At 31.1% G+C, this 22,718-nt stretch overlaps 3 protein-coding genes across 6 annotated transcripts; all 3 read right to left on the bottom strand.

Annotated features, from left to right (window-relative positions):
* Window positions 1–315: 315 nt before the first annotated feature.
* LOC108335975 (casein kinase II subunit beta-1) lies at window positions 316–3,554 on the bottom strand. 3 transcript variants are annotated; one of them, XM_017572227.2, is made up of 6 exons: window positions 3,076–3,554; window positions 2,529–2,747; window positions 1,966–2,075; window positions 1,713–1,878; window positions 653–809; window positions 316–548 (listed from the first exon to the last, which is right to left on the bottom strand). In XM_017572227.2, exons 1-5 carry the CDS (start codon window positions 3,308–3,310, stop codon window positions 679–681), a joined length of 861 nt encoding a protein of 286 aa, XP_017427716.1. In that variant the 5' UTR covers window positions 3,311–3,554; the 3' UTR covers window positions 316–548; window positions 653–678. The 3 variants fall into 3 exon arrangements, with proteins under 3 accessions (XP_017427716.1, XP_052725724.1, XP_017427717.1); XM_052869764.1 differs by having other exon boundaries at window positions 1,716–1,878; window positions 3,076–3,551; XM_017572228.2 differs by having other exon boundaries at window positions 316–568; window positions 3,076–3,547.
* Window positions 3,555–8,196: 4,642 nt separating this feature from the next.
* Window positions 8,197–13,648, bottom strand: LOC108335156 (NAD-capped RNA hydrolase DXO1). Of its 2 annotated transcripts, none has more exons than XM_052869763.1 (13): window positions 13,252–13,648; window positions 11,702–11,949; window positions 11,326–11,391; window positions 11,130–11,208; window positions 10,894–10,973; window positions 10,776–10,799; window positions 10,411–10,535; window positions 9,532–9,748; window positions 9,363–9,416; window positions 9,212–9,258; window positions 8,912–8,996; window positions 8,576–8,639; window positions 8,197–8,523 (listed from the first exon to the last, which is right to left on the bottom strand). In XM_052869763.1, exons 1-13 carry the CDS (start codon window positions 13,481–13,483, stop codon window positions 8,420–8,422), a joined length of 1,425 nt encoding a protein of 474 aa, XP_052725723.1. In that variant the 5' UTR covers window positions 13,484–13,648; the 3' UTR covers window positions 8,197–8,419. The 2 variants fall into 2 exon arrangements, with proteins under 2 accessions (XP_052725723.1, XP_017426589.1); XM_017571100.2 differs by having other exon boundaries at window positions 8,198–8,523; window positions 8,610–8,639; window positions 13,252–13,647.
* Window positions 13,649–16,769: 3,121 nt separating this feature from the next.
* Window positions 16,770–21,222, bottom strand: LOC108334590 (NAD-capped RNA hydrolase DXO1). Its single transcript, XM_017570455.2, has 13 exons — window positions 20,827–21,222; window positions 19,979–20,226; window positions 19,585–19,650; window positions 19,394–19,472; window positions 19,158–19,237; window positions 19,040–19,063; window positions 18,705–18,829; window positions 18,165–18,381; window positions 17,998–18,051; window positions 17,843–17,889; window positions 17,543–17,627; window positions 17,184–17,247; window positions 16,770–17,101 (listed from the first exon to the last, which is right to left on the bottom strand). The coding sequence occupies exons 1-13, from the start codon at window positions 21,164–21,166 to the stop codon at window positions 16,998–17,000; spliced, it is 1,533 nt and encodes a 510-aa protein (XP_017425944.1). The 5' UTR covers window positions 21,167–21,222; the 3' UTR covers window positions 16,770–16,997.
* Between the last annotated feature and the right edge of the window lie 1,496 nt (window positions 21,223–22,718).

Below are 22,718 nucleotides of genomic sequence, written 5' to 3'. Positions count from 1 at the left end.
GCTCAAATTATCCATATACAGCATTTCATATTGTATGTAGGTACAAAGCACGTTCGAAATAATGATGGAAGAATTCAAGAGTGTTTTTTACTCCAGAAACCAATTTTCCGTATTTAATTTTGCATATGAAATAAAACAATTTGGTTGAAATTTCCAAAAATACTTTTCCAACATCTACCAAAACATAGCCATGATCATTATCACGTCTTAGGCGGACCCACTAAACATTATAGCAATTAAATTAAATAAAAGACTTAAACGTGTGAACCCATTGAGGTCCAATCCACAAATTTTGAAAGCTTCGTAAACGTGGGAGAGAGCAAATGGAATAAAATAATATAAAATAGTTGGGTATCTGTAATCTGACACAATCATAAACAACTTTAAGTGAAACTAACCGCAAGAATACAATTTGCAATAAGCACTTAAGAGTGCATTGAAGTACCTAAGCACTTGTTCATGGAACTTGAAGCTCACTGAATTCCAAGCTGAAATTGAAACCAGCATTTGCATGACAGGTCGTCTGCAATTCTCTTTACAACATGCTCCTAAAGCAAAAACAGAAGCTCTAGATTTTACTGATTCTGAAAGCTTATGATAAGCAGCATGGCACAAAACTACTATGAAAGACTTTAAGAAGGTAAACTCTTACTTTAATGGAAGCTTAAAATTTCAGCTTCAAGGCTTGTGAAGTTTGAAGCCAAAAACTCTTGGAACATAGCTCTGTGATGGTTTCTGTGGTTTTAGTTGTCCATAAGTCATGAGGAACAGGTGAGGAAATGTAGTTCCAAAATAAGCTCCGTCAATGTCTAAAATAGAATTAAGGATTTGAGAACAGGATAGTGTACCACCATTTAAATAAGCCACAATTATAAGTTGCAAAATATATAGAGAATAAAAGACAAGCAATCTTAGTTAAATTCACATATTTCAGGATTTAATTATCTTGTTCTGCAGATTTTATCCTGGAAACTTCTAGGATTTCAATGATTACGATAAATAACATTTTTTCAAAAGGTCCAATGGTCCCTAAACTGTCCTTACGCCTAGAGATATACAGCCACTAGACAGCTGGAAGTAAAATTGCAGAATATAACACACACACATAGAGAGAGAGAGAGATATATAGAGAGACAGGGGAGGGAACAATTTACTCCCAAGAAAGTTACTCCCCATTTTCACTGTTTATTTTTGGAAATCTAACGGTGAATATTAATTATTCATTAGAATCACTAGATCTAAAGAAAATGAATGGTTACAATAAGGAGTTATTCTCATGAAGTTACTCAAGGATGAACCTGGTCCCTCCCTGTATAGAGACATATATTCTCAAAAAAAGAAAACAAAACAGTGTTTCCAGACGTTCACCAAACACTTTCAAGATATCTAGTATCACTTGTCATCTTTTAAAGTTAAAACTCAATTCCATTATAGACCAGCTTAGTATTGCGTAGATTAGCAATGTATTCAATTGAGAGTCATCTTTTCAGAATAAGTAACAAGAATCCCAAACCTTGCTCTTATAGGTATTTGACCTTAATTAGAATGTAGTTTATGATCTACATGCAAAAACTAGACCCTAGAAAGATCAATATATGTATTTCCAGTGAAAACCAAGAGAAAAGATGCATGAGCGTTACTTCCAGAGAGATGTGGATGCATAATAAACTAAAACCCACACAAGTTCAATAATATAATAGGGCCAAGGATACTGCCTTGATACTTGGAGCGAGGATAGTAAATGTCTTCACACCTAGGGCAGTATATTTTCACAGTACTGGATCTAGGGATGTCTGACTGACCAACTGGAATGCAAGGTTGTCCAGAGCAGTAAACTCTAGGGCATCTGCCAAAATCATAGTTCTTGTACTTGTCCAGCTGTGGAAATTCCAATATCATCAACACTACAAACCTTAACTAAAGAAGATTACATTAAGAGAGAAATTAGTGACAGAGAGGTCTAACCATTGCAGCCATTCCTTTGCTTGTCAGTATATACCGGGCATGAATCAGACCATATAGCATCTCGGCTGCTGATTCAATTAACTCATTTTGTTCCTCGGTAAACATGTCACCTACACAATCCCACCAACCCAATTTAGATTTCAAACATTCGGTCCTGTTTGCATAAACTTCTTAATAAGCACTTATAAGAGAAGGAGATTGAAACATAAAATGAATCAAGCTTTTCTCATAAGTTAAAATTAACTTATGCATAAATTAAAATCAGCTTCTGGAGAAGCTAAATAAGAAAATATTTATAAATTAAGTTATGCATAAGCTAATTTTAACACATGAAAGAAGCTTATTCATTTTACCTTCTTATTTCTTCTCAAGTGTTCATTGAGAAATTTATCCAAAACAGGGCCGAAGTACAAAAATGATCAAATACATAATCCACACTGCAGACATGCAAGTGCACAATTTAAATCACAAGGAGTTAGCATGCATTGCATAGTTTCACAAGCAAAACAGAAAGAGTGATATTTTGCACTTGAAAAGTTTAAAGCATATAACCATAAGCTTACCATGGGAGGACTCAACATCCAAAATCAAATCCAGAGCATAATCGTAGTAAGGCACTTGACTGCTTAATCCGCACAGGTTGAAGTCGTCCTGGATGTAATCGTCATCAACCTCGCAAAAGAACTCGTTTCCTCTCAAATTGCAGAACCACGAGATCCAAGACGTGTCATCTCCATCGGAACCGCTAACATCAGACTCCTCGCTGTCTGTTTCAGACTCTTCTGCATCCAATAAAGCATGTAAAACAAAGTCAGCTCAATATTCACTCTACGTGAACTTTACCTCTCTAAACTTTTCCTCCAATTAATATCACCGTGTTTTACCCCCTTCCACGTCTCAAAAACCCTACCGGAATCTAATTCAGCGTCTCTACACTATTCGAGCAATAAAAAACAGTAAAAACAAAGTCAGGAGTTCTACAAAACGCTTATTAACATAACCCTAAGTCCGTGTAAAGATACGGCCAGCTCCGAAAAGGATTAGGATTCGGTTGGCGAGATTGGCATCGAAAAGAGATCAGATCGTAAGAGAAAAGGAGAAATCTCGAACCGTCAGAAGCATTGGAATTCTTGGAGATAGGGGCGGTGACGGAGGCGGAGCGGGAGTCCTTGGCGGCGGCGGCTAAGAGAGAAGAGGAGGACGAGCGGTCCTTGCCGTTGATGCCGGCGGCTCTGGATGTGGACGGCGAGGATCGTTCGAGCTGTTTATCGAGGACGTCGTTGATTCGCTTCCGATCAGCGGAAGTTACCTCCGATTTGGATCCCACTCCTCGCTCTCTGTACATAACGAACGCCGGTGCTGTCTTCCTCTCCGCGATTCGATTTGATTCTGTTCGGTACGATTGTCACCCAATCATAACAACGTTACTGAAACGACGCCGTAGTGGCTCGTGTTGCAGGAAGCTAGGGTTTTGAGGTTGAGTTTCAGGGAGAGGGATGCAATTTTCAATTTACAGACGCAAACAATGATTCCCCGTTTCGGTTCGTTTCTATTCCTTCCAAATATTTTTCTTTTTTTCTTTTCTACATTTAGTGCTTTTCTTTCGGGCAAGATATTTTTCATTCTTCAAGCTATTTTCTTTTTATCATAATAATCCTAAAAAATCAATAAATAAAAAGTTCAAAAATAAAATTATTTCCTCTCAAAATAAAATTAGATAAGTTAAAAACACAGTCTAATGATTAAATTATTTCGCTAAAAAAAGTTTTGATAAGAAAAAAAAAGTTCACATTATATCTCACACTGATGTTAAAACTGAATTAGGGTAAAATGTTGTTTTTTTTTTCATTAGATTCGACAATTAGTTTCTACCAAATAAGAATATTTAAGCAAATTTCAAATTGTAACTTATTTTGTTATTTACTTCATAATTTAAGACTGTATTAGTATTTTATACAAATGCATTTTTTGCATTTTCTGTTTTTTTTCTTTATGTATTTTATTTTGTGTAAAAAAGTAATTTCAATTAAACGAGACCTTTGCTCTGCCGCATAGTCGCATTCGATTATTTTAAGTCAAACAGATTCATCAAAGATAATATCTTATATTCTAAAACGGTAATAAGTCTTTAGTTTTAATTCTCTATTTTATTATTTAATTAAAAAACAAAATAATAATTCATTTAAATAATATATGAAATATGTGCATGTATTTTGAATATGATAAAGTTGCAAATGGGATATTAGTGACATAGCGCCAGCTTTAGCATGAAGGAAAATTTTAACTTTGATGAACACTGATTTAGCTGTTCCATTGTTGTTTTTTCATCCAAACTACTCTTCTTATTGGTTTCATCAAACTTTCATTCCATGTCTCCTAAGGTCTCAACAAGACACCACCCAGTTGTCTTTATATATTTTTTATTTATTTATTTTTCTCTCTTGTTCAGGATATTTTGTTTTTTTCTAAACACACACAGAAGCCAAAATATAAGAAAAAAACAAAATACCTCTTTTAAGAGTTAAGGTAGACAGTGATGAATTTTTGTAATCAATTTTCGCTTACCTTAGCACCTTCCTAGGAAAATTAAAAAAATAAGATATAAATTTATTTTATTTTATATGAATATCTATGGATTTTTATTAGTTTTTGTCATTGTAATCTTTTCAAAAGAAATTAGTAAGCCTTGCTATTAACCAATGGCTTACGTATATAAGAAAATGATTTTGCTTGTAATCGTTGCTCGAGTACATTAATGAAAAAATTCTGAATTTTTCATATTCACATTATTGGACTGAAGTATCCCAGTTCAGGGGACTATTAAAATGATATTTTATATTACATAATTAAATAAATGAATTATAAAATCATTTACAAAACCTTCTGACGTTCTGCAGAAATTAACAATACATAGATAGATAGATATAATCTTCAACAATTAAAAAAAAAACATTATGTTTTTAACATGATTTGAGGCAAATAAAAGTGATTAGGAAGGAATAAATTGATTTATTCTTAATTTCGAACTAAGAAACAAAAACAATGGAAACCCAGGAAGCAATGGTACATTATTAGTAAACTTAATTTTATTCCTTCAAAAGGATTGTATTGATTACAATAGCATCAAGACAATTAGTGAACAAAATTTTGAAATATATAAAGAAGCTTGTAATGTTTTCGGATTATTGACAAATAATAAGAAATTCATTGATGAAATCAAATAAGCAAGTGAATTTGCTTCTGAAAATGAACTTAGAAGATTAATTGTTGCTTTGTTGATTATGAACACAACGTTCAAACTAGAATGATATAATTAATTATATCATTCTAAATTATATTATTTAACACCATTATTTGTGTAGATCTTCAAATTGAGGATCTGAACTTGAAAACTTTTGTCTTATTCCAATTCAAGAATTGTTGATGTCAAATGATAAAGCTTTGAAAAATACTTGTTTATCTTAACCTAAACTTTTAAATGTGCTTGTAATCCAAAATTTAGTGTTTTTTAATTTTGGATTGCATTTTAAATTTTGAAAAAAGAAACAATTCTCGATATCATTTTGTTTTGCAAAGATAATTCATAAGGATTTTACCTCTCAAGTTCAATATATTGTTGTTTGCAGAATAAAAACAAAAAAAATAATTGAAAATTCTAATTTTAGAGATAGATAAAAATGTATGTACAACAACTAAAAATATTATCTATTTGAAACTCTTTAAAAATATCAAACTCACAACATTTACAATACAAAAAGATATACACATTCTTCATAATTTAAGTTTTGTTTCTATTATAAGATTGTTTATCAAAATTACTACTTTGTAGGTTAATTGTAGATGAAAACTTTTGATATAAGCATTTATAATGAACAAAATCCTTCTTATATAAATATAAAATTTTAAAATAATGCAAAAATTACGAACTAATTTAATTCTTATAAACATTGATATTTGACACTTTTATCTATATTATAATTTTGACATACATGAATGATAATTATATAATTTTATTATTAAAATATAATATTGTTTTTTGGTTTATCTGTATTCGAGGGATCTAAAAACAAACTAGTTGACATTACATAGTTAAATAAATGTATATTAAAATTAAGGGTGGGTAAAATGAATTGTACTGCACTGTACTCTTAAAAATTATATTAAACCAAAAACTAATTTGTTTAAATTGAATTGAACTAAAAATAAGTTCAATTAAACTGAACTAAACTAATTTTTTTTCTTTTAAACTGTACTGTACTATTTTAAACTTAAAGGAAACATAGTTATGTCTGCAACCTTTTCCCTTCACTATCTCATTCTTTATGCTTTCTAATAAATAAATGTGGTTTTGCACTAGTACAACTGTCAATGGCTAATCATCAATAGAGTTAAAAGAATTAGTTCAATTTGATTTTTTTTTTAATAATTACAAACAAATAAATTAATATTCAATAACATCACAGCATTTAAAAAAAATAAATTATAAATCTATATAATTAGAATTAGTAAATAATTATAAAAAAAAAATTAAAAAAATTAATGAAATATTATTGGTACTATTTTATCATATTATTAAAATTAAATTAATAACTATAATTATTTATCATTACTATTTATTATTAATTTAAAGATATAAATGTCTAAAATTTGATTCTCATATTAAATATAGTTTAATTTAATAATATAAATTTGTTTATATATTATTTTATATAGATTAAAAACTTAATCTCTAAAAAATATCTCTGTTTATCTCTGTTTTGCGTTATTCAAAATATTTTTATTTTGACAATTATCTAGTTTAATATAAAACTCTCATCTTTCTTCTCTTCTCACTTTTTTCTGAATTCTCATATATATATATATATAATATTATATTTTATAATTATTTACATAAGTACTTTTATCTTTTTATTTTTACAATTATAGTTAATTTTATTAAGTTATAAAAATAATTACCAGTTTTTGAAATATAATTACAATATAATAAAATTTTATTATAAATTTAATAATATCATTTTATTTTAATAATTATTATAATAATAGTTAACTTTTTAAGAGACTTGAAAAAGAACATTTATTTATTTATCTATATATATATATATATAAGTGACGTAAAAAAAATTGTCTCATGTCGTCATAGAAAACAAAATTAATAAAATTTAAATCTTATGTTTGTGTTGCTGAAAATAGAAGAAGAGCAAAACAATTAAACAAGGAAAAGTAAAATAAAGTATATAGTTTGAAGTAGTTAACTACACTGTTAATAAAAGAAGTTCAGATTTTTTGAACTGAACTACAAATAAGTATAATTCAGTTTTTATAAAAAGTAGTTTAGTTTTTATAGTGCAAAATAGTATAGATAATCATAGTTTAGTATAATTTAGTTAATCATGTCCAATCCTAATTAAAATCACTTTCAAAACTTTCAAATTTGCGAGGATTAAAAAACTTGAAGAGAAATTAACAATATAAATATATAGAGAGAGATTAAAGTCCTGAATATGGAAGAACAACATAACATATCACTTTGAGAAAGAAATTCTAATGAAATTCTGTAACCTGGCATTTCAAAACTTTTATAGCAATTCAGCTGCCATTTCATTAATATGTTTACATCTTTTAAAAAATTCAAACATATTAAATTTTATACCTGTTTTTCTTAATTGATAACAACTAGATTTTTTTTTTAATTTACGCTCATCATAATTATTTTTTACTAATATTAATTAGAATTTACACTTTTAATAGGACTTTCGAAATTTGGTAAAGTTAAAAAAAAAATCATACTCAAGATTGATAAAACACCGCCCAATTAACAACAAAATAATAACACTAAACGCTAAACGCTATATTTTGTCGTCATAAAACACTAAATTTTCTATAAATATTCCTCAATCAAACTCTATATGGTGCATAAATCTGTCTTCTTGATGGAAACTTACGTCGCCTCTATGTCCATTCCGTAAAAGTGGATCTGGAAGAATATTAGATTCAGCTGAGTGGCAATAATGGCCATTTCTTCTTAGGTTTTCAAAATTTCATCATGTATTTTCACAAAATTTTCCAAAATATATAATGTAAAATATAATTTTTTTATATTTCAGATAGTATATTTCTAAATACAAAATAAAAATATATTTTAAGTTATATAATTCAGATTATATTTGTATGCTGAATTATACAAATGTACGTTGTCTATGCAGTTAGCGTTCTCCAATATCTAGCTCTTAAAAGTAAACTTAAAGCGAACGTTTTTTCCTATAAGTTTAGATAATGGAAGAGTACAAAGCTGGGAACAATAAAATGAAAAACTATAATCCAACTAAGCAAGGTCAAACACAATATTTCAGCAAAATTCTATAAAGTTGTGAATGCAATTGTCAGCACTCAGAGGGTAACCCTATATACTAAAAAGGTTCGTGAAATGATCAAAGTTGCTAAGCTCTTAAAATTTTCACAACAGCTCCAAATGACTAGTAATTACATCTGGGCAGGACTGGGCCCGCAGAAGCTCCAGACGGTTGAAAGGTCGAGCAAACTTCAAAATGTAATCTTCACCTGAAAACCAAAAATACACACGAAATAAAAGCAGTTGGCCATTACTATTCACCTTCTTTTACTGTTCCATAGAGCCAGCCTAATACCTCATCTGCAAAAGCCAAGCAGACTCCTCCCTGCCAACAGATTTTATTAATTATGATGAAAAGGAAAGTGAATACACTTCAGAACTTACAGATATAAATGATTTAATCCTCCTTAATTAGCTATGCAACGATTAATTGCACGTATAAGAATGTAATTTTTATCATTGATGTGAGAGAAGGAAATAACAACTGGAGCGCTCTCCATGACCGACAGGGTGTTCTTACTGCAGTTTTAATTAACTAACGATGCAGTATCAAGCCACATAAAATATTAGCCCCCTTGCATCCTATAGCAGTTATACCTGCCAGTAGTTCTTCATTTCTACTCTCTGAGTTATATCTTTGGTTCCAATTCTTTCTGTCCGAACAAGACGACCTGCATCGTCCCTGTACCACATTTAAAATAAACAATATAAACACACTAATGTAGAAAACACTAGCAGTATGAGTTTTCAGTTGTCATGCATGCAAGATGTAAGAACAAAACGTTAAAATAAGCAGAAATCAATCTCTCCAAACCTAGTTGAATTGAGTAACTTTCCCACACAATGTTGGAGAAAATCAAAGATTTTATAATGGTATGAAGCAGAAACAACAGTTACCTAAATCCTATGACAATATATGGAACACCTGCCAGAAATGACTGAATCTGCAAGCACAAACAGAGTCTTGTTGAATATATCATAAAAATTGAAAATGGAACACGTGGAGATGAAAAACAAATGAATTGGTTTCAAAATATAGGAAATGTACCCAAAACTTCAACAGTTTTTTTCTCTCGAATCTTTCCTCAGTATGATAATTCAACTGGATCATAAAAATGACATTCCCATATTATTAAGCAAAGAGAAATGTTTTATTAGAAAAGAAAAATAAGAGCTAAAATTGAAATATAACACAAGACAGCCAGAACTATATGAACCTCACAACTAGTCTTTAACTCCACATAGAATCTCTTTCCGTCATTAGTCGAATCACAGCAATCGATCTCAGCACCCCTTAAGATGCGATGAGCTCCTAATTTTGTCTTAATCACAGAACAGAATTCAACATTGGCATCAACATGATGTATCCCTTCTCCGTCTGCTCTTCTAGGATCTTCAGTGGCGAGGCTTTCAAAACAATATCCTACATAACATCTAATTGCCAAACGCATTAAGTCTAAGGCTTATCCCAATAAATCAAAGCGAAAATGGGGGAGAAAATTTTTAATTTGTATACTAGTTAAAGCTAGAGCAGTAAAAAGCAACAAATCATATTTTTTACAATGTAAGGCATTATTAACAAAATTCTTTTCGTTTTCCCTAACATCTACTCTTTTTTACTGCTCTTTAGCACCTGTTAAGAAAAATGTGAACCACATAAATAATAACACTTTTCAATTCATTGAGATTACTTTTCGTTGAACTTTGGCAACCTTTAAATAGGTGCAAATAGGGTCTTGGGACAAGTACAAATAAATAGCTGCAACCTTTAAAATCTACTTAATCTATCTCTATCTTATATCATTAATCTATCTCTATCTTATATCAATAAAATAAAATAATACTTTCCTAAATAAATAAATGGAAAATCAAAACTACCTATATCTATATCAAAATCAAATCAAATATTATTCAACCCAAAACTAATAAAATAAAATTTAAACAGAATTATTAATAAAATTCTAAAATTTAAGTTTATCTCAACACAGTCAACATACCCAAATATCAAATATTTACAGCCTTGATTGCTGCTTTGTTGATTATATCAAATATTTACAGATCTAAGAATCAATAAATTCAAAGGTAGGTGAGCCTACCTCCTACGATCTAAATCACTTTGCGGTCTTTCTGGTAACTTATGCACATCAAGATAGACAACCCCATTCCTTTTGTGCACTCCCATTTCCCAAGGCTCATGACGGATATAAGCTGTTGCCAGTATCTGCTGGGACAAAAGTAATTGGTTAATATGCGGCAATCACAGTACCACAACCGGAATTTGTGTCTGACTTGGTGAGGTTGAGAAAACCCAAGGCAATACCAAAAAAATGTTCATATGTTTGTCCGTTGCAAGTAAATTTAACAACAAAGGTTATCACTAATTGGGTTAGAGTTTTAAAAAAATCAAAGATCAGAGAAGATTCTGACTAGAAAGCAAACCAATTCAAAATGTATAACTTACCTTGTTAAGATTGTTACGGAATGTCTGCATAGATGAAACAAGAGTGATGTACAATGATCAGAAATTAATTTAGTAACATAAAATGTTTTCAAAATATAGATCATAATACATATCTTACCACAAAATGAATGTCTTGAAGAGGGATATTTTTGTCCCTAATGCAAGCAAGAAGATCACCAAAGCCCTCTGAGCCCATGTCTGCTTTACAAATTAACAGAACAAAAGTATTGGTAACATAAATAGTGGTGTACAACTGGACGTTGTTTCTCGTGCACAAATCGTCCAAGTAGTAGCATTCCATAATCCAACTAAATTCACAAACCAGAAGATTAGATTAATAGACAGATTACGTGCCTTTTTTGGGAATGAATGTGTCATAACCTTCATTCAAATCAGCTCCAACATCCTCAGTAATATGGCGCTTAAAAAGTCTCTAAATAAACAGGAAAAAGAAAGCACTTAAATGAGCATAAGATAAAACCATGACAAAGTATTGCAAAGAGCACGAAACAAAAAGCAATAAAATAATTGAAGATATCAAACAGCTTACCAAGCTACGATCATCGAAGTACACTTCTCCGCCTTCTACACGACTATAGCAGGCAATTTCACAAGGCTACCAAAATAATGAAGAAAACATAATGCCGTAATCAGAACACAAATCCAAAAAGGCAATTTATAACATTACACTATACCAATGAGTCAAGAAACCACCACAGGTAAAAAAACAGTAGCTTCAATAATCAGAGTAATTTGTTTCTACAATACAACCAATACCCTGACTCACCAGTTTAAACATAATAAGTGAAGTTTAATATTGAAACATAAAATTCTATATTCGTGGTAATTTCTCAAATTCTCAAAGCAAATTGAACAATCAATTGCATGTAGCAGCAGTTAAATATAGGAAAATAGGATTCCCCTACCACCGGAAAAGCAATGCACTTTCTTGAAAGAGTTTCTTCACTCTTTGAAAGCTTCAACTCAGAGACAAAGCGCTCATCATGGCGACCATTCTGAAACCTATTTCCGTATCCAAAATTGTGCCTCGGAGGATAACGTCCAGGTCGAGGAAGAAGGTCGGCTCCTCTATCATTTTGATAATTTTGCTGCCAACGACCGCGGCCAAACCCCCATCTACCCTGGTTATTTGCATTGCGGGTGGCAGGCAATACTGCCAGAGAAAATCACATATTGCCATAAAAGGAATTAAGAAATAAAATCAACAATGATATTTTCTTTAACTCTTCAACATGTTTAACTTCTGCGAAAAAACAGAAGCACCGTTGTGGGACGAATACCTAAATTTGCTGGCAACAAACAATCAAACCTTTTTTATATTAAGTAGGACTGACTAGAAAAGTCAAACGACCAAAAATATTTATAATATAGGTTTAAACCATCTGTTAGTCCGTATGATAATCTCAGTCCTCATTTTTTAAATTCTCTTAATTCGATCATATTCTTTTATAAAAATAAGTTAATTTTATCCTAACTTTATAAGTGTTTACTCCGTAGTTGAGCTGCATTTTTTATTTTGATGGTATGGCATTGTACGTTAAAATTAAATAGATGATATATTTTAAATTATCAAATTCACGTAACGCTCGATATTTCTTCTTCTCTCCAACTACTGATTACCTTTCACCTTTTCGCTCCTCTGCTTCCTTCTCACCTCCATCCTCAAACCCTCACTCCCCAGACACCATTTCTCCCTCTCAAACATTTTCACATTAGGACTATATATATAAAAAAGTTTTAAATTTATTTCATACTATCACTTTTTTTATATTTCTTTTCTTTAATACAAAAAATTATTTTTTATATTATAATGTATCTTAAATTAGTGATAAAATATGATTTGGCTCATAACTTTTTTTGTCTCTCTTAAGCTCTAGAAATAGAATTTTCCGTCTCATTCATTCTATATTTTTCTTAGGTTTAAATTTTGGAATGATTTTCATATTTATTGAAGAATTTTAAATATAAAATAAAAATAGTATTTATTTATTGATAAGAATGTTAACTATGGATGATGTGGCGAACAATAAATATATTAAGATTGATTATTTTATTGAGTGGAAATAAGATTTAAATTATGACATAAAATTTAATAAAAGAAAACAAAGAGGAACAAAGGACCATACGATGTTTAAACATTTTTCTTAATAATACTCTAAGTCAACTAAATATTCACCAAGTTCAGCTCAATATTCACTCTACGTCAACTTTACCTCTCTAAACTTTTCGACCAATTAAAATTACCGTGTTTTACCCTACCGGAACTATTTCTCTACGCTATTCGAGCAATAAAAAAACAGTAAAAACTAAGTCAGGAGTCCTACAAAGAGCGTATTAACATAACCATAAAAGTCTGTGTAAAGATACGGCCGGCTCCGAAAAGGATTGGGATTCGGTTGGCGAGATTGGCATCGAAAAGAAATCAGATGGTAAGAGAAAAGAAGAAACCTCGAACCGTCAGATGCGTTGGAATTCTTGGAGATAGGGGCGGTGACGGAGGCGCAGCGGGAGTCCTTGGCGGCGGCTAAGAGGGAAGAGGAGGATGAGCGGTCTTTGCCGTTGATGCCGGCGGCTCTGGATGTGGACGGCGAGAATCGTTCGAGCAGTTCATCGAGGACGTCGTTGATTTGCTTCTGATCAGCGGAAGCTACCTCCGATTTAGATCCCACTCCTCGCTCTCTGTACATAACGAACGCCTGTGCTGTCTTCCAGAATTCGTCCTCCTCAAGCAAGGTTTTGAGCCAAAAAGAAGACGAAGTTAGGGAGCTAATAAGGATGATTAGAGGGAGCTCATGAGACGTTGCTGTCTTGGAATAAGACACGATTGTTCAAATATTTTGACAGTATAACGTTTTAAATTCTCAAATTGATTTTACACAAAGTAGACCAAAACCCTTCAAATTCTTTACTTTTAGAGTCCCATGCAAACCCTTTGGTTTCTTTATTTTTAGAGTGTCATGCAATTCATTTTAGTAAAAGTTTATTCACTTAGAAAATTATACATTATCATTACCTTTCTAAGAAAACTTTTTTAGCAAGAGTTTGTCATGTGGTCATTCATTGTGTCCTATAATGGGACACCTTCTATCAAATTTATAAATCATACATTACTTAATTCTTAATATAACATCTAAAAAGGAATATTATACTAGGTTTAGATTTATTTTATGATGGTCCTAGAGAAAGTATTTTGTTTCATTTTTCAAAACAACTCTAACTCTTCTGGAATGTGTTTAGGTCATGGATAGAATGTATGTTATCACTTTCTCTCTGTGATTTAATTTGATTCAATTCAATACAATTGTCACTTAATTATAACAACATTACGACACCGTGGCTAGTGTTGCAGGAAGCTAGAGTTTTGAGGTTAAGTTTCAAGGAGAGGGATGCAATTTTAAATTTTGAGACTCAAACAATGATTTCCTGTTTCGATTCATTTCTATTCCTTCCAAATAATTTTCTTTTCTAGATTTAATGATTTTCTTTTGGGCAAGATATTTTTCATTCTTGAAGGTATTTTCTTTTTATCATAATAATCATAAAACATAAATAAATAAATAAAATTTAAATTATATTATTTTGCTAAATTGAAGTAGGAGTGTTGCTCCCTCCACCACCCCAAGTACTTCTGCACCTCTCCACTATTTTCTTTTATTCCAAAAATACTCTACATCTCCCCACTATTTTCTTTTATTTCAAAAATATCCTACACCTCCCCACTATCCTTAACAATCTTTCTCTTTCTCTCTCTGCATTAATGGAGCATTATATTTCTCTTTCTCTCTCTACATTAATGGAGCATTATCTTTCTCTTTCTCTCTCTACATTAATGGAGCATTCACATGGCTTACATTTAAACTTGTGATATATTACAAAATATAAAATTGAGAGGAAACTTCAATATTAGTACTTTTACCACTTTCATTTTATAAACTTAAAGGTTAGATTCAAATACAAAATAATAAACATAATAATATTAATAGTAAATAATATATTATTATTATTATTATATACTAACTTTATAATGACGAAAGAACTAAATAAATACCAAATCTTTAACAAATAACTTTTCTTTTATATTTTAAGTATTTAATAATATTTTTATATTATTTATCTAATAAATTAAATACTTTATTCAAGTTATTTGAGTCAAACATGTCGGTAAGTTAAAACATAATATAATGTTAAAAATTATAGATATTAAATGTAAAAAAAACACACATATATAAATATTTTTTTTAGAAATTTAGAACAAAATTTTACCATAGTGGAGGGAGCAACGCCCTTGAAGTAGATCATGCCTTTCCTCTTTAAATAAAATTAGATAATAAAAACACCAAGTCTAATGATAAAAAAATTTTGCTAAAAGAAGTTTTGAAAAAGAAATAAAAAGTCACATTATATCTCACACGGATATTAAGACTGAATTAGGGTAAAATGGTGTTTTTATTCATTAGATTCGATGATAAGGGTGGCCTAGTTTCTACCTAATAGGAATATTTAAGCATATGAAAACATTTTTGAAACAATGTTTCACAAAAAGGAGGATTCTTTTTTGGGTATGATATGGTGAAAAAGGTAAAACTTTCATGTGGTGAATACTCAACTCTTGTGAGATGCAAGAGAATGATTGATTTAAATGTAGCTTCGAGTGAGACTGCATACTTATTACTTCCTAATGAGAAAACAACACATTATAGATTTTGCATTCCAATCTTGATAAATTAGGAATAAACTTGGAACAGCACTCAAGGTAGTCTTCGTGCTAAACTCCTGATAGAAACAAAATTGATTGTATGGGATTAGATATCCATAATGAATAAACTATGCTTTAGAGAATTTGATAGAACATTGAGGGACATTATGAAAAATATTGATGATTCAAACAAAGATAAACATTTTTGGGGTAAAGTGATTGTTTTAGAAGATTTTAATAAATTTTACCCGTGGTAAAAAAAGGAGCTAAATATGATGTCATCAAATCAATAATAAACTATTATGAGTTATAGAAATATTGCAAAGTCATCAAACTTTCTAAGAACATGAAATTAAATGCTGTCACACAGACGAAACTACATCAGATATCAAAGAATTTACTAATTGGATATTAAAAATTGGAGATGAAAATATGAATTTAAATGAAAGTGATGAAGGCATTCTTGAAATACAAACAAATCTTCTAATTCAAATTAGTGAATCATCTTTACTATCACTAGTCCAATTTTTCTATCCTGAATTTGTGAAATACAAACAAATCTTCTAATTCAAATTAGTGAATCAACTTTACTATCATTAGTCCAATTTTTGTATCTGAATTTGTGATGAATATGGTGTCTCTAAATTTTTTATTAATGGAACAATTCTATGTCTAATGATTTAATCTGTAGAGTAGGTTAATGATTCAATGTTGTCTTTGATAAATGACAAGAAAATTACTTATTTAAGTTCAAACACACATTGCCAATAAGTTGAGGACCAACAAATTCAAGCTGGGTGGTTTACATTAGAATTCTTGAATGATATCAAATGTTTAGGATATCAAATCATCGATCGAAGTTGCAAGAATGTGTTCCAATTATGTTTCTAAGAAACATTAATAAAGCAAAAGGTCTTTGTAATTACACAAGGTTGCAAGTTAATCACTTAGTCTAAATGTGATTTCTTCTACCGTGATTCAAAACTTAGTGTTTTCCAATGAAAGGAGATTTGGAAGAATTTAAATTCAGCTGAGTGGCAATAATGACCATTTCTTCTTGGATTTTCATAATTTCAACCTGTTTTTTCAAAAAAAATTATATTCCAAAATACAAAATAAAAATAAATATTTTAAGTTATATAATTCAGAATATATTTGTATGCTGAATTATATAAATGTGTTGTCTATGTAGTTAGTGTTTTCTAATGTTAGCTCTTAAAAGAAAACTTAAGCGAACGTTTTTTCCGACAAGTTTAGAAAACGGAAGAGCACAAAGCTGAGAACAGTAAAATGAAAAACTATATTCTAACTAAGCAAGGCCATACACAATATTTCAGCAAAATTCTATAAAATTGTGAATGCAATTGTCAGCACTCACAGAGGGTAACCCTATATACTAAAACGGTTCGTGAAATGATCAAAGTTGCCGGGAAAACACCAGAGTTGATTCCCCTTACTTCGCGTACCGGATTGTTTAAAAGATAACAGCTAAGGTCTCAAAATTTTCACAACAGCTCCAAATGACTTGCAATTACATCTGGGCAGGACTGGGCTTGCAGAAGCTCCAGACGGTTGAAAGGTGGAGCAAATTGCAAAATGTAATCTTCATCTGAAACAAAAATACACACGAAATAAAAGCAATCGGTCACTACTTCAACAAAACAAAAACAGAGAGCGCGTATACTACTCACCTTCTTTTACTGTTCCATAGAGCCAGCATAATACCTCATCTGCAAAAGCCAAGCAGACTCCTCCCTGCCAACAGATTTTGTTAATTATCATGAAAAGCAAAGTGATCACACTTCAGAACTTACAGATATAAATGTGATTTTATCCTCCTAAGATGATATTGAACGATCCTTAATTAGCTATGCAACGATTAATTGCACTTATAAGTATGTACTTTTTATCATTGATGTGAGAGAAGGAAATAACATCTGGAGCGTTCTCCATGACCCACAGGGTGTGCTTACTGCAGTTTTAATTAACTAACGATGCAGTATCAAGCCACATAAAAGATTAGCCACCTTTCACCCTACAGCAGTTATACCTGCCAGTAGTTCTTCATTTTTACTCTCTGAGTTATATCTTTGGTTCTAAGTCTTTCTGTCCGAACAAGACGACCTGCATCGTCCCTGTAACACAGTGAAAATAAACAATATAAACACACTAAAGTAGAAACCACTAGCAGTATGAGTTTTCAGTTGTCATGCATGCCAGATGTAAGAACAGAACGTTAAAATGAGCAGAAATCAATGTCTCCAAACCTAGTTGAATTGAGTAACTTTCCCACACCATGTTGAAGAAAATCAAAGATTTTGTAATGATATGAAGCAGAAACAACAGTTACCTAAATCCTATGACAATATATGGAACACCCGCCAGAAATGACTGGATCTGCAAGCACAGAGTCATGTTGAATATATCATAAAAATTGAAAAGGGAACACATGGAGATGAAAAACAAATGATAATTCAACTGGATCATAAAATATAGGAAATTTACCCAAAACTTCAACAGTTTTTCTCTCTCAAATCTTTCCTCAGTATGATAATTCAACTGGATCATAAAAATGACAGTCTCATTATTAAGCCAACATAAATGTGTTATTAGAAAAGAAAAATAAGAGCCAAAATTGAAATATAACACAAGACAGCCAGAACTATATGAACCTCACAACTAGTCTTCAACTCCACATAGAATCTCTTTCCGTCATTAGTTGAATCACAGCAATCCATCTCAGCACCCATTAAGATGCGGTGAGCTCCTAATTTTGTCTTAATCACAGAACAGAATTCAACATTGGCATCAACATGATGTATCCCTTCTCCATCTGCTCTTCTAGGATCTTCAGTGGCGAGGCTCTCAAAACAATATCCTACATAACATCTAATTTCCAAACTCATTAAGTTTAAGGCTTATCTCAATAAAATCAAAAAAAAAATGGGGGAGAAAATTTTTAATTTGTATATTAGTTAAAGCTTGAGCAGTAGAAAGCAACACATCATATTTTTTTACAATATATGGCATTAATTACAATATAAGGCATTATTAGCAAAATTCTTTTCATTTTCCCTAACATCTACTATATTGATTACTGCTCTTTAGCACAGTCAACATACCCAAATAATCTGCCTTGATTGCCGCTCTGTTGATTATATCAAATATTTACAGATCCAAGAATCAAGAAATTCAAAGGTAGGTGAGCCTACCTCCTACGATCTAAATCACTTTGCGGTCTTTCTGGTAGCTTATGCACATCAAGATAGACAACCCCATTCCTTTTGTGCACTCCCATTTCCCAAGGCTCATGACGGATATAAGCTGTTGCCAGTATCTGCTGGGACAAAAGTAATTGGTTAATATGCGGCAATCACAGTACCACAACCAGAATTTGTGTCTGACATCGTGAGCTTGAGAAAACCCAAGGCGATACCAAAAAAATGTTCAACTAAGGTTATCACGAATTGGGTTAGAGTTTTCTAAAAATCAAAGATCAGAGAAGATTCTGACCAAAAAGCAAACCAATTCAAAATGTATAAATTACCTTGTTAAGATTGTTACGGAATGTCTGCAAAGATAAAACAAGAGTGATGCCCAATGATCAGAAATTAGTTTAGTAATATAAAATGTTTTCAAAATATAGGTCATAATACATATCTTACCACAAAATGAATGTTTTGAAGAGGAATATTTTTGTCTCTAATGCAAGCAAGAAGATCACCAAAGCCCTCTGAGCCTATGTCTGCTTTACAAATTAACAGAACAAAAGTATTGGTAACATAAATAGTGGTGTACAACTGGACATTGTTTCTCGTGCACAAATCGTCCAAGTAGTAGCATTCCATAATCCAACTAAATTCACAAACCAGAAGATTAGATTAATAGACAGATCACGTGCCTTTTTTGGGAATGAATGTATCATAACCTTCATTCAAATCAGCTCCAACATCCTCAGTAATATGGCGCTTAAAAAGTCTCTAAATAAACAGGAAAAAGAAAGCACTTAAATGAGCATAATACCATGACAAAGTATTGTAAAGAGAACGAAACAAAAAGCAATAAATTAATTGAAGATATCAAACAGCTCACCAAACTACGGTCATCGAAGTGTACTTCTCCGCCTTCTACACGACTATAGCAGGCAACTTCACAAGGCTACCAGAATAATCAAGAAATCATAATGCCGTAATCAGAACTGATAAATCCAAAAAGGCAATTTATAACATAACACTAAACCGATGAGTCAAGAAACCACCACAGGTAAAAAAAAGTAGCTTCAATGTTTAAATCAGAGTAATTTGTTTCTAAAATACAACCAATAATTTATTTTCCTTGACTCACCAGTTTAAACATAATAAGTAAAGTTTAATATTGACACATAAAATTCTATCTTCGTGGTAATTTCTCAAATTCTCAAAGCAAATTGAACAATCAATTGCTTGATGTAGCAGCAGTTAAATATAGGAAAATAGGATTCCCCTACCTCCTGAAAAGCAATGCACTTTCTTGACAGAGTTTCTTCACTTTTTGAAAGCTTCAACTCAGAGACAAAGCGCTCATCATGGCGACCATTCTGAAACCTATTTCCGTATCCAAAATTCTGCCTCTGAGGATAAGGTCCAGGTCGAGGAAGAAGGCCAGCTCCTCTATCATTTTGATACCCTTGCTGCCAACGACCACGGCCAAACCCCCCTCTACCCTGGTTATTTGCATTGCGGGTGGCAGGCAATACTGCCAGAGAAAATCACATCTTGCCATAAAACGAATTAAGAAATAAAATCAACAATGATATTTTTTTTTTAATTCATCAACATTTTTAACTTCTGCAGAAAAACAGAAGCACCATTATGGAACGAATACCTAAAATTCCTGGCAACAAGCAATCAAACCTTTTTATATTAAGTAGGGCTGACTAGAAAGTCAAACCACAAACAATGATTTATAGTGAATCATTTCAGATTTACACACAAACATTAACCTCTAAATCATCCCTAATGATATCGCTCATAATTTTTCTCGGTCTCCCTCAACCTCTAGTAATAGGATTGTCCTACGCCTCATTCACTCCATATTTTTCTACTCCTTTTCTCTATACGTGCCCGAACCACATAAGCGACCCGAATTTTCACTATAATAGATTCTTTTACAAGTAATACATGCTATGTTTTTTCCTATCAGGTATAGTAATTCATGATCGCATATCATGATTCGTTCACACGGAGCAACAAGACTAGCACTCACTAATTAATTATCCAATCCATAAATCACGAAAAAGTAGCAAAACAATTGTTCAGCGCATGCTTCAACCGAAAAGAGAGAAAGAGAATTTACCAGGAATAGGATAAGGACTTTTGGCGAGGGTTTTACAGTAATCTTCGTTATCGGAGTCGAACAGATCTTTGTCTTCATAGTCGTGAGGGTGATCGTCGCCGTCCTTAGTGCTGTCTACGACGTCTCCATTCTCCTCGTCATCTTCGGCTCCGCTGCTACCGCTGCCGCTGGCGGAGGAGGAGTCCGCGGCGCCCTCGCTGGATTTCGAGGAAGAGGCCGAAGACGACGAGGCTGAGGAAGAGGAAGCGGCGGTGGAGGAGGAAGTGGAAGCGGGGGAGGAGTGGGACCCATTGTCATTGTCGGAATCTTCGCCGAATAGGTCCTTCTCCGTGAAATCCATTGAGCACGCTTTTCGCGTTTCAGTGGGATGCAATGCTCATCAAGCATTCTTCATTTCTAGTTTTTCTCTCTTTTATTTGGGCCACAGCTTACAACTCCGTCGCAGTAATTGCTTTTTGCTTTATTTGGGCCACAGCTTACAACTCCGTTGCAGTAATTGCTTTTTGCACCCATCATCTTAAAATTACAAATTGCCCCTTTAGTTTTTTTAATTATAAAATTTGAAAACATATTCCAGAATGTATTTTCTTATCCATAAATATATTACATCTCTGAGTTACATTCCTAAAATGTATCTTCTAAATTCTAAAAGTTTATTTTAAACTATATAATCTAAATTATATTTTTAAATCTATAAATATTCTGAATTATACAACTAAAAATATGCATATAAAATTTAGAATATGATTGTTAATTTTAGGATTAAATATGTTTTTTTCAATTTAAGTAAAAATTGTAATTAATTTTTTTTTAAAATTTTTGATTAATTTAATCTTTAGAACTTAGTTATTTAATTTTTTAATTAAATTGTTAAATTTATTTGATGTTTCAAATATATTTTTGAATTTACATTAAAAAAATTATATTTCAAACATCAAATAAACTTATTAAAATTTGGTTACATATTTATAAAATTAAAAAACTAAATTGGATAACTTTTTTAAAAATGAACTAGTTTTAATTTTACTTAAAATTAAAAAAAAATTAATCCTTAATTTTATATAATTTAGAATAAAAATTTTATTTGTGAAATTTGAAATTTTTAAAAAATAATTTGCGTTATTAAAAGATGCATAAAAGTAATTATGAAAGTGACAAAAGCAATTTCCTATCCAATATTTACACAGGGACAATTGAGAATTATCAATAAAATAAAACCAGTAATAATTGATTATGAAATTATTCAATCAGAATTTGTGGTGCGTGTAATTTTATAAGAGTTGGAATGAATGACATATTTGGTAGTTTTCTTCTCTACTGTAGATTTTTGTTTTTGAGTAATTAAGTTTGTTTGAGTTCAAACACTTGTTCAACAAATTAAACAGCATTCCATCAATAGTTATTTATAATATCCACATAATCTAAGAGGATTTTAATGAAACTAATAGTTTTAAATTGTTAACTGATGTATGGTTACTTAAATTGATCACTGTTATAACTTTGAAATGTTTATTTATCTATTTAATTATTATTCTCGAAATTTAACATTAATTAAAAATTTATAATTCATGATCTTAATCTTAGAGTAATTTTATATTATATGTATTTAATTGATTATGATGTAAAAACAGAAAAAGGTATAATATAGAAAACATAGAAAGTCTATTAATTATGTCACTGAAAACCAGTTCAACAAAAACGTTGGCTTTCAAACTTCACAAACTAAGAAGAAAGTAAAGAAATACACTTAAATCCAATTGACCTGAAATAAAAAAACAGAGTGCTTATTAATAATGTGAAATTAAAAAAAAAAGCGACATTGAGAAATTCCATAATTATTTCAAAAGGTTGAGATAATAAAATTTATTTCATGTTTTTATATCATAAATACT

Source organism: Vigna angularis, chromosome 10 (genome assembly GCF_016808095.1).
Source record: "Vigna angularis cultivar LongXiaoDou No.4 chromosome 10, ASM1680809v1, whole genome shotgun sequence".
Taxonomy (NCBI): Eukaryota; Viridiplantae; Streptophyta; class Magnoliopsida; order Fabales; family Fabaceae; genus Vigna; species Vigna angularis.
Note: the sequence above shows the minus strand (reverse complement) of the source record. Positions and strands in the feature narration are given on the sequence as shown.

Coding starts and splice junctions, on each gene's coding strand:
- LOC108335975 (XM_017572227.2), bottom strand. CDS start 3,310: ATGTACAGAGAGCGAGGAGTGGGATCCAAATCGGAGGTAACTTCCGCT. Junction 2,076..2,528: donor GGATGTTGAGTCCTCCCATG/GTAAGCTTATGG, acceptor GGGATTGTGTAG/GTGACATGTTTACCGAGGAA. Junction 810..1,712: donor TCGCTCCAAGTATCAAGGCA/GTATCCTTGGCC, acceptor ATTCTATTTTAG/ACATTGACGGAGCTTATTTT.
- LOC108335156 (XM_052869763.1), bottom strand. CDS start 13,483: ATGTACAGAGAGCGAGGAGTGGGATCTAAATCGGAGGTAGCTTCCGCT. Junction 10,800..10,893: donor TTCAAGACATTCATTTTGTG/GTAAGATATGTA, acceptor TCATCTATGCAG/ACATTCCGTAACAATCTTAA. Junction 8,524..8,575: donor CTATGGAACAGTAAAAGAAG/GTGAATAGTAAT, acceptor TTTGGTTTTCAG/GTGAAGATTACATTTTGAAG.
- LOC108334590 (XM_017570455.2), bottom strand. CDS start 21,166: ATGGATTTCACGGAGAAGGACCTATTCGGCGAAGATTCCGACAATGAC. Junction 17,628..17,842: donor TATATTGTCATAGGATTTAG/GTAACTGTTGTT, acceptor ACTGTGTTACAG/GGACGATGCAGGTCGTCTTG. Junction 17,102..17,183: donor CTATGGAACAGTAAAAGAAG/GTGAGTAGTATA, acceptor TTTTTGTTTCAG/ATGAAGATTACATTTTGCAA.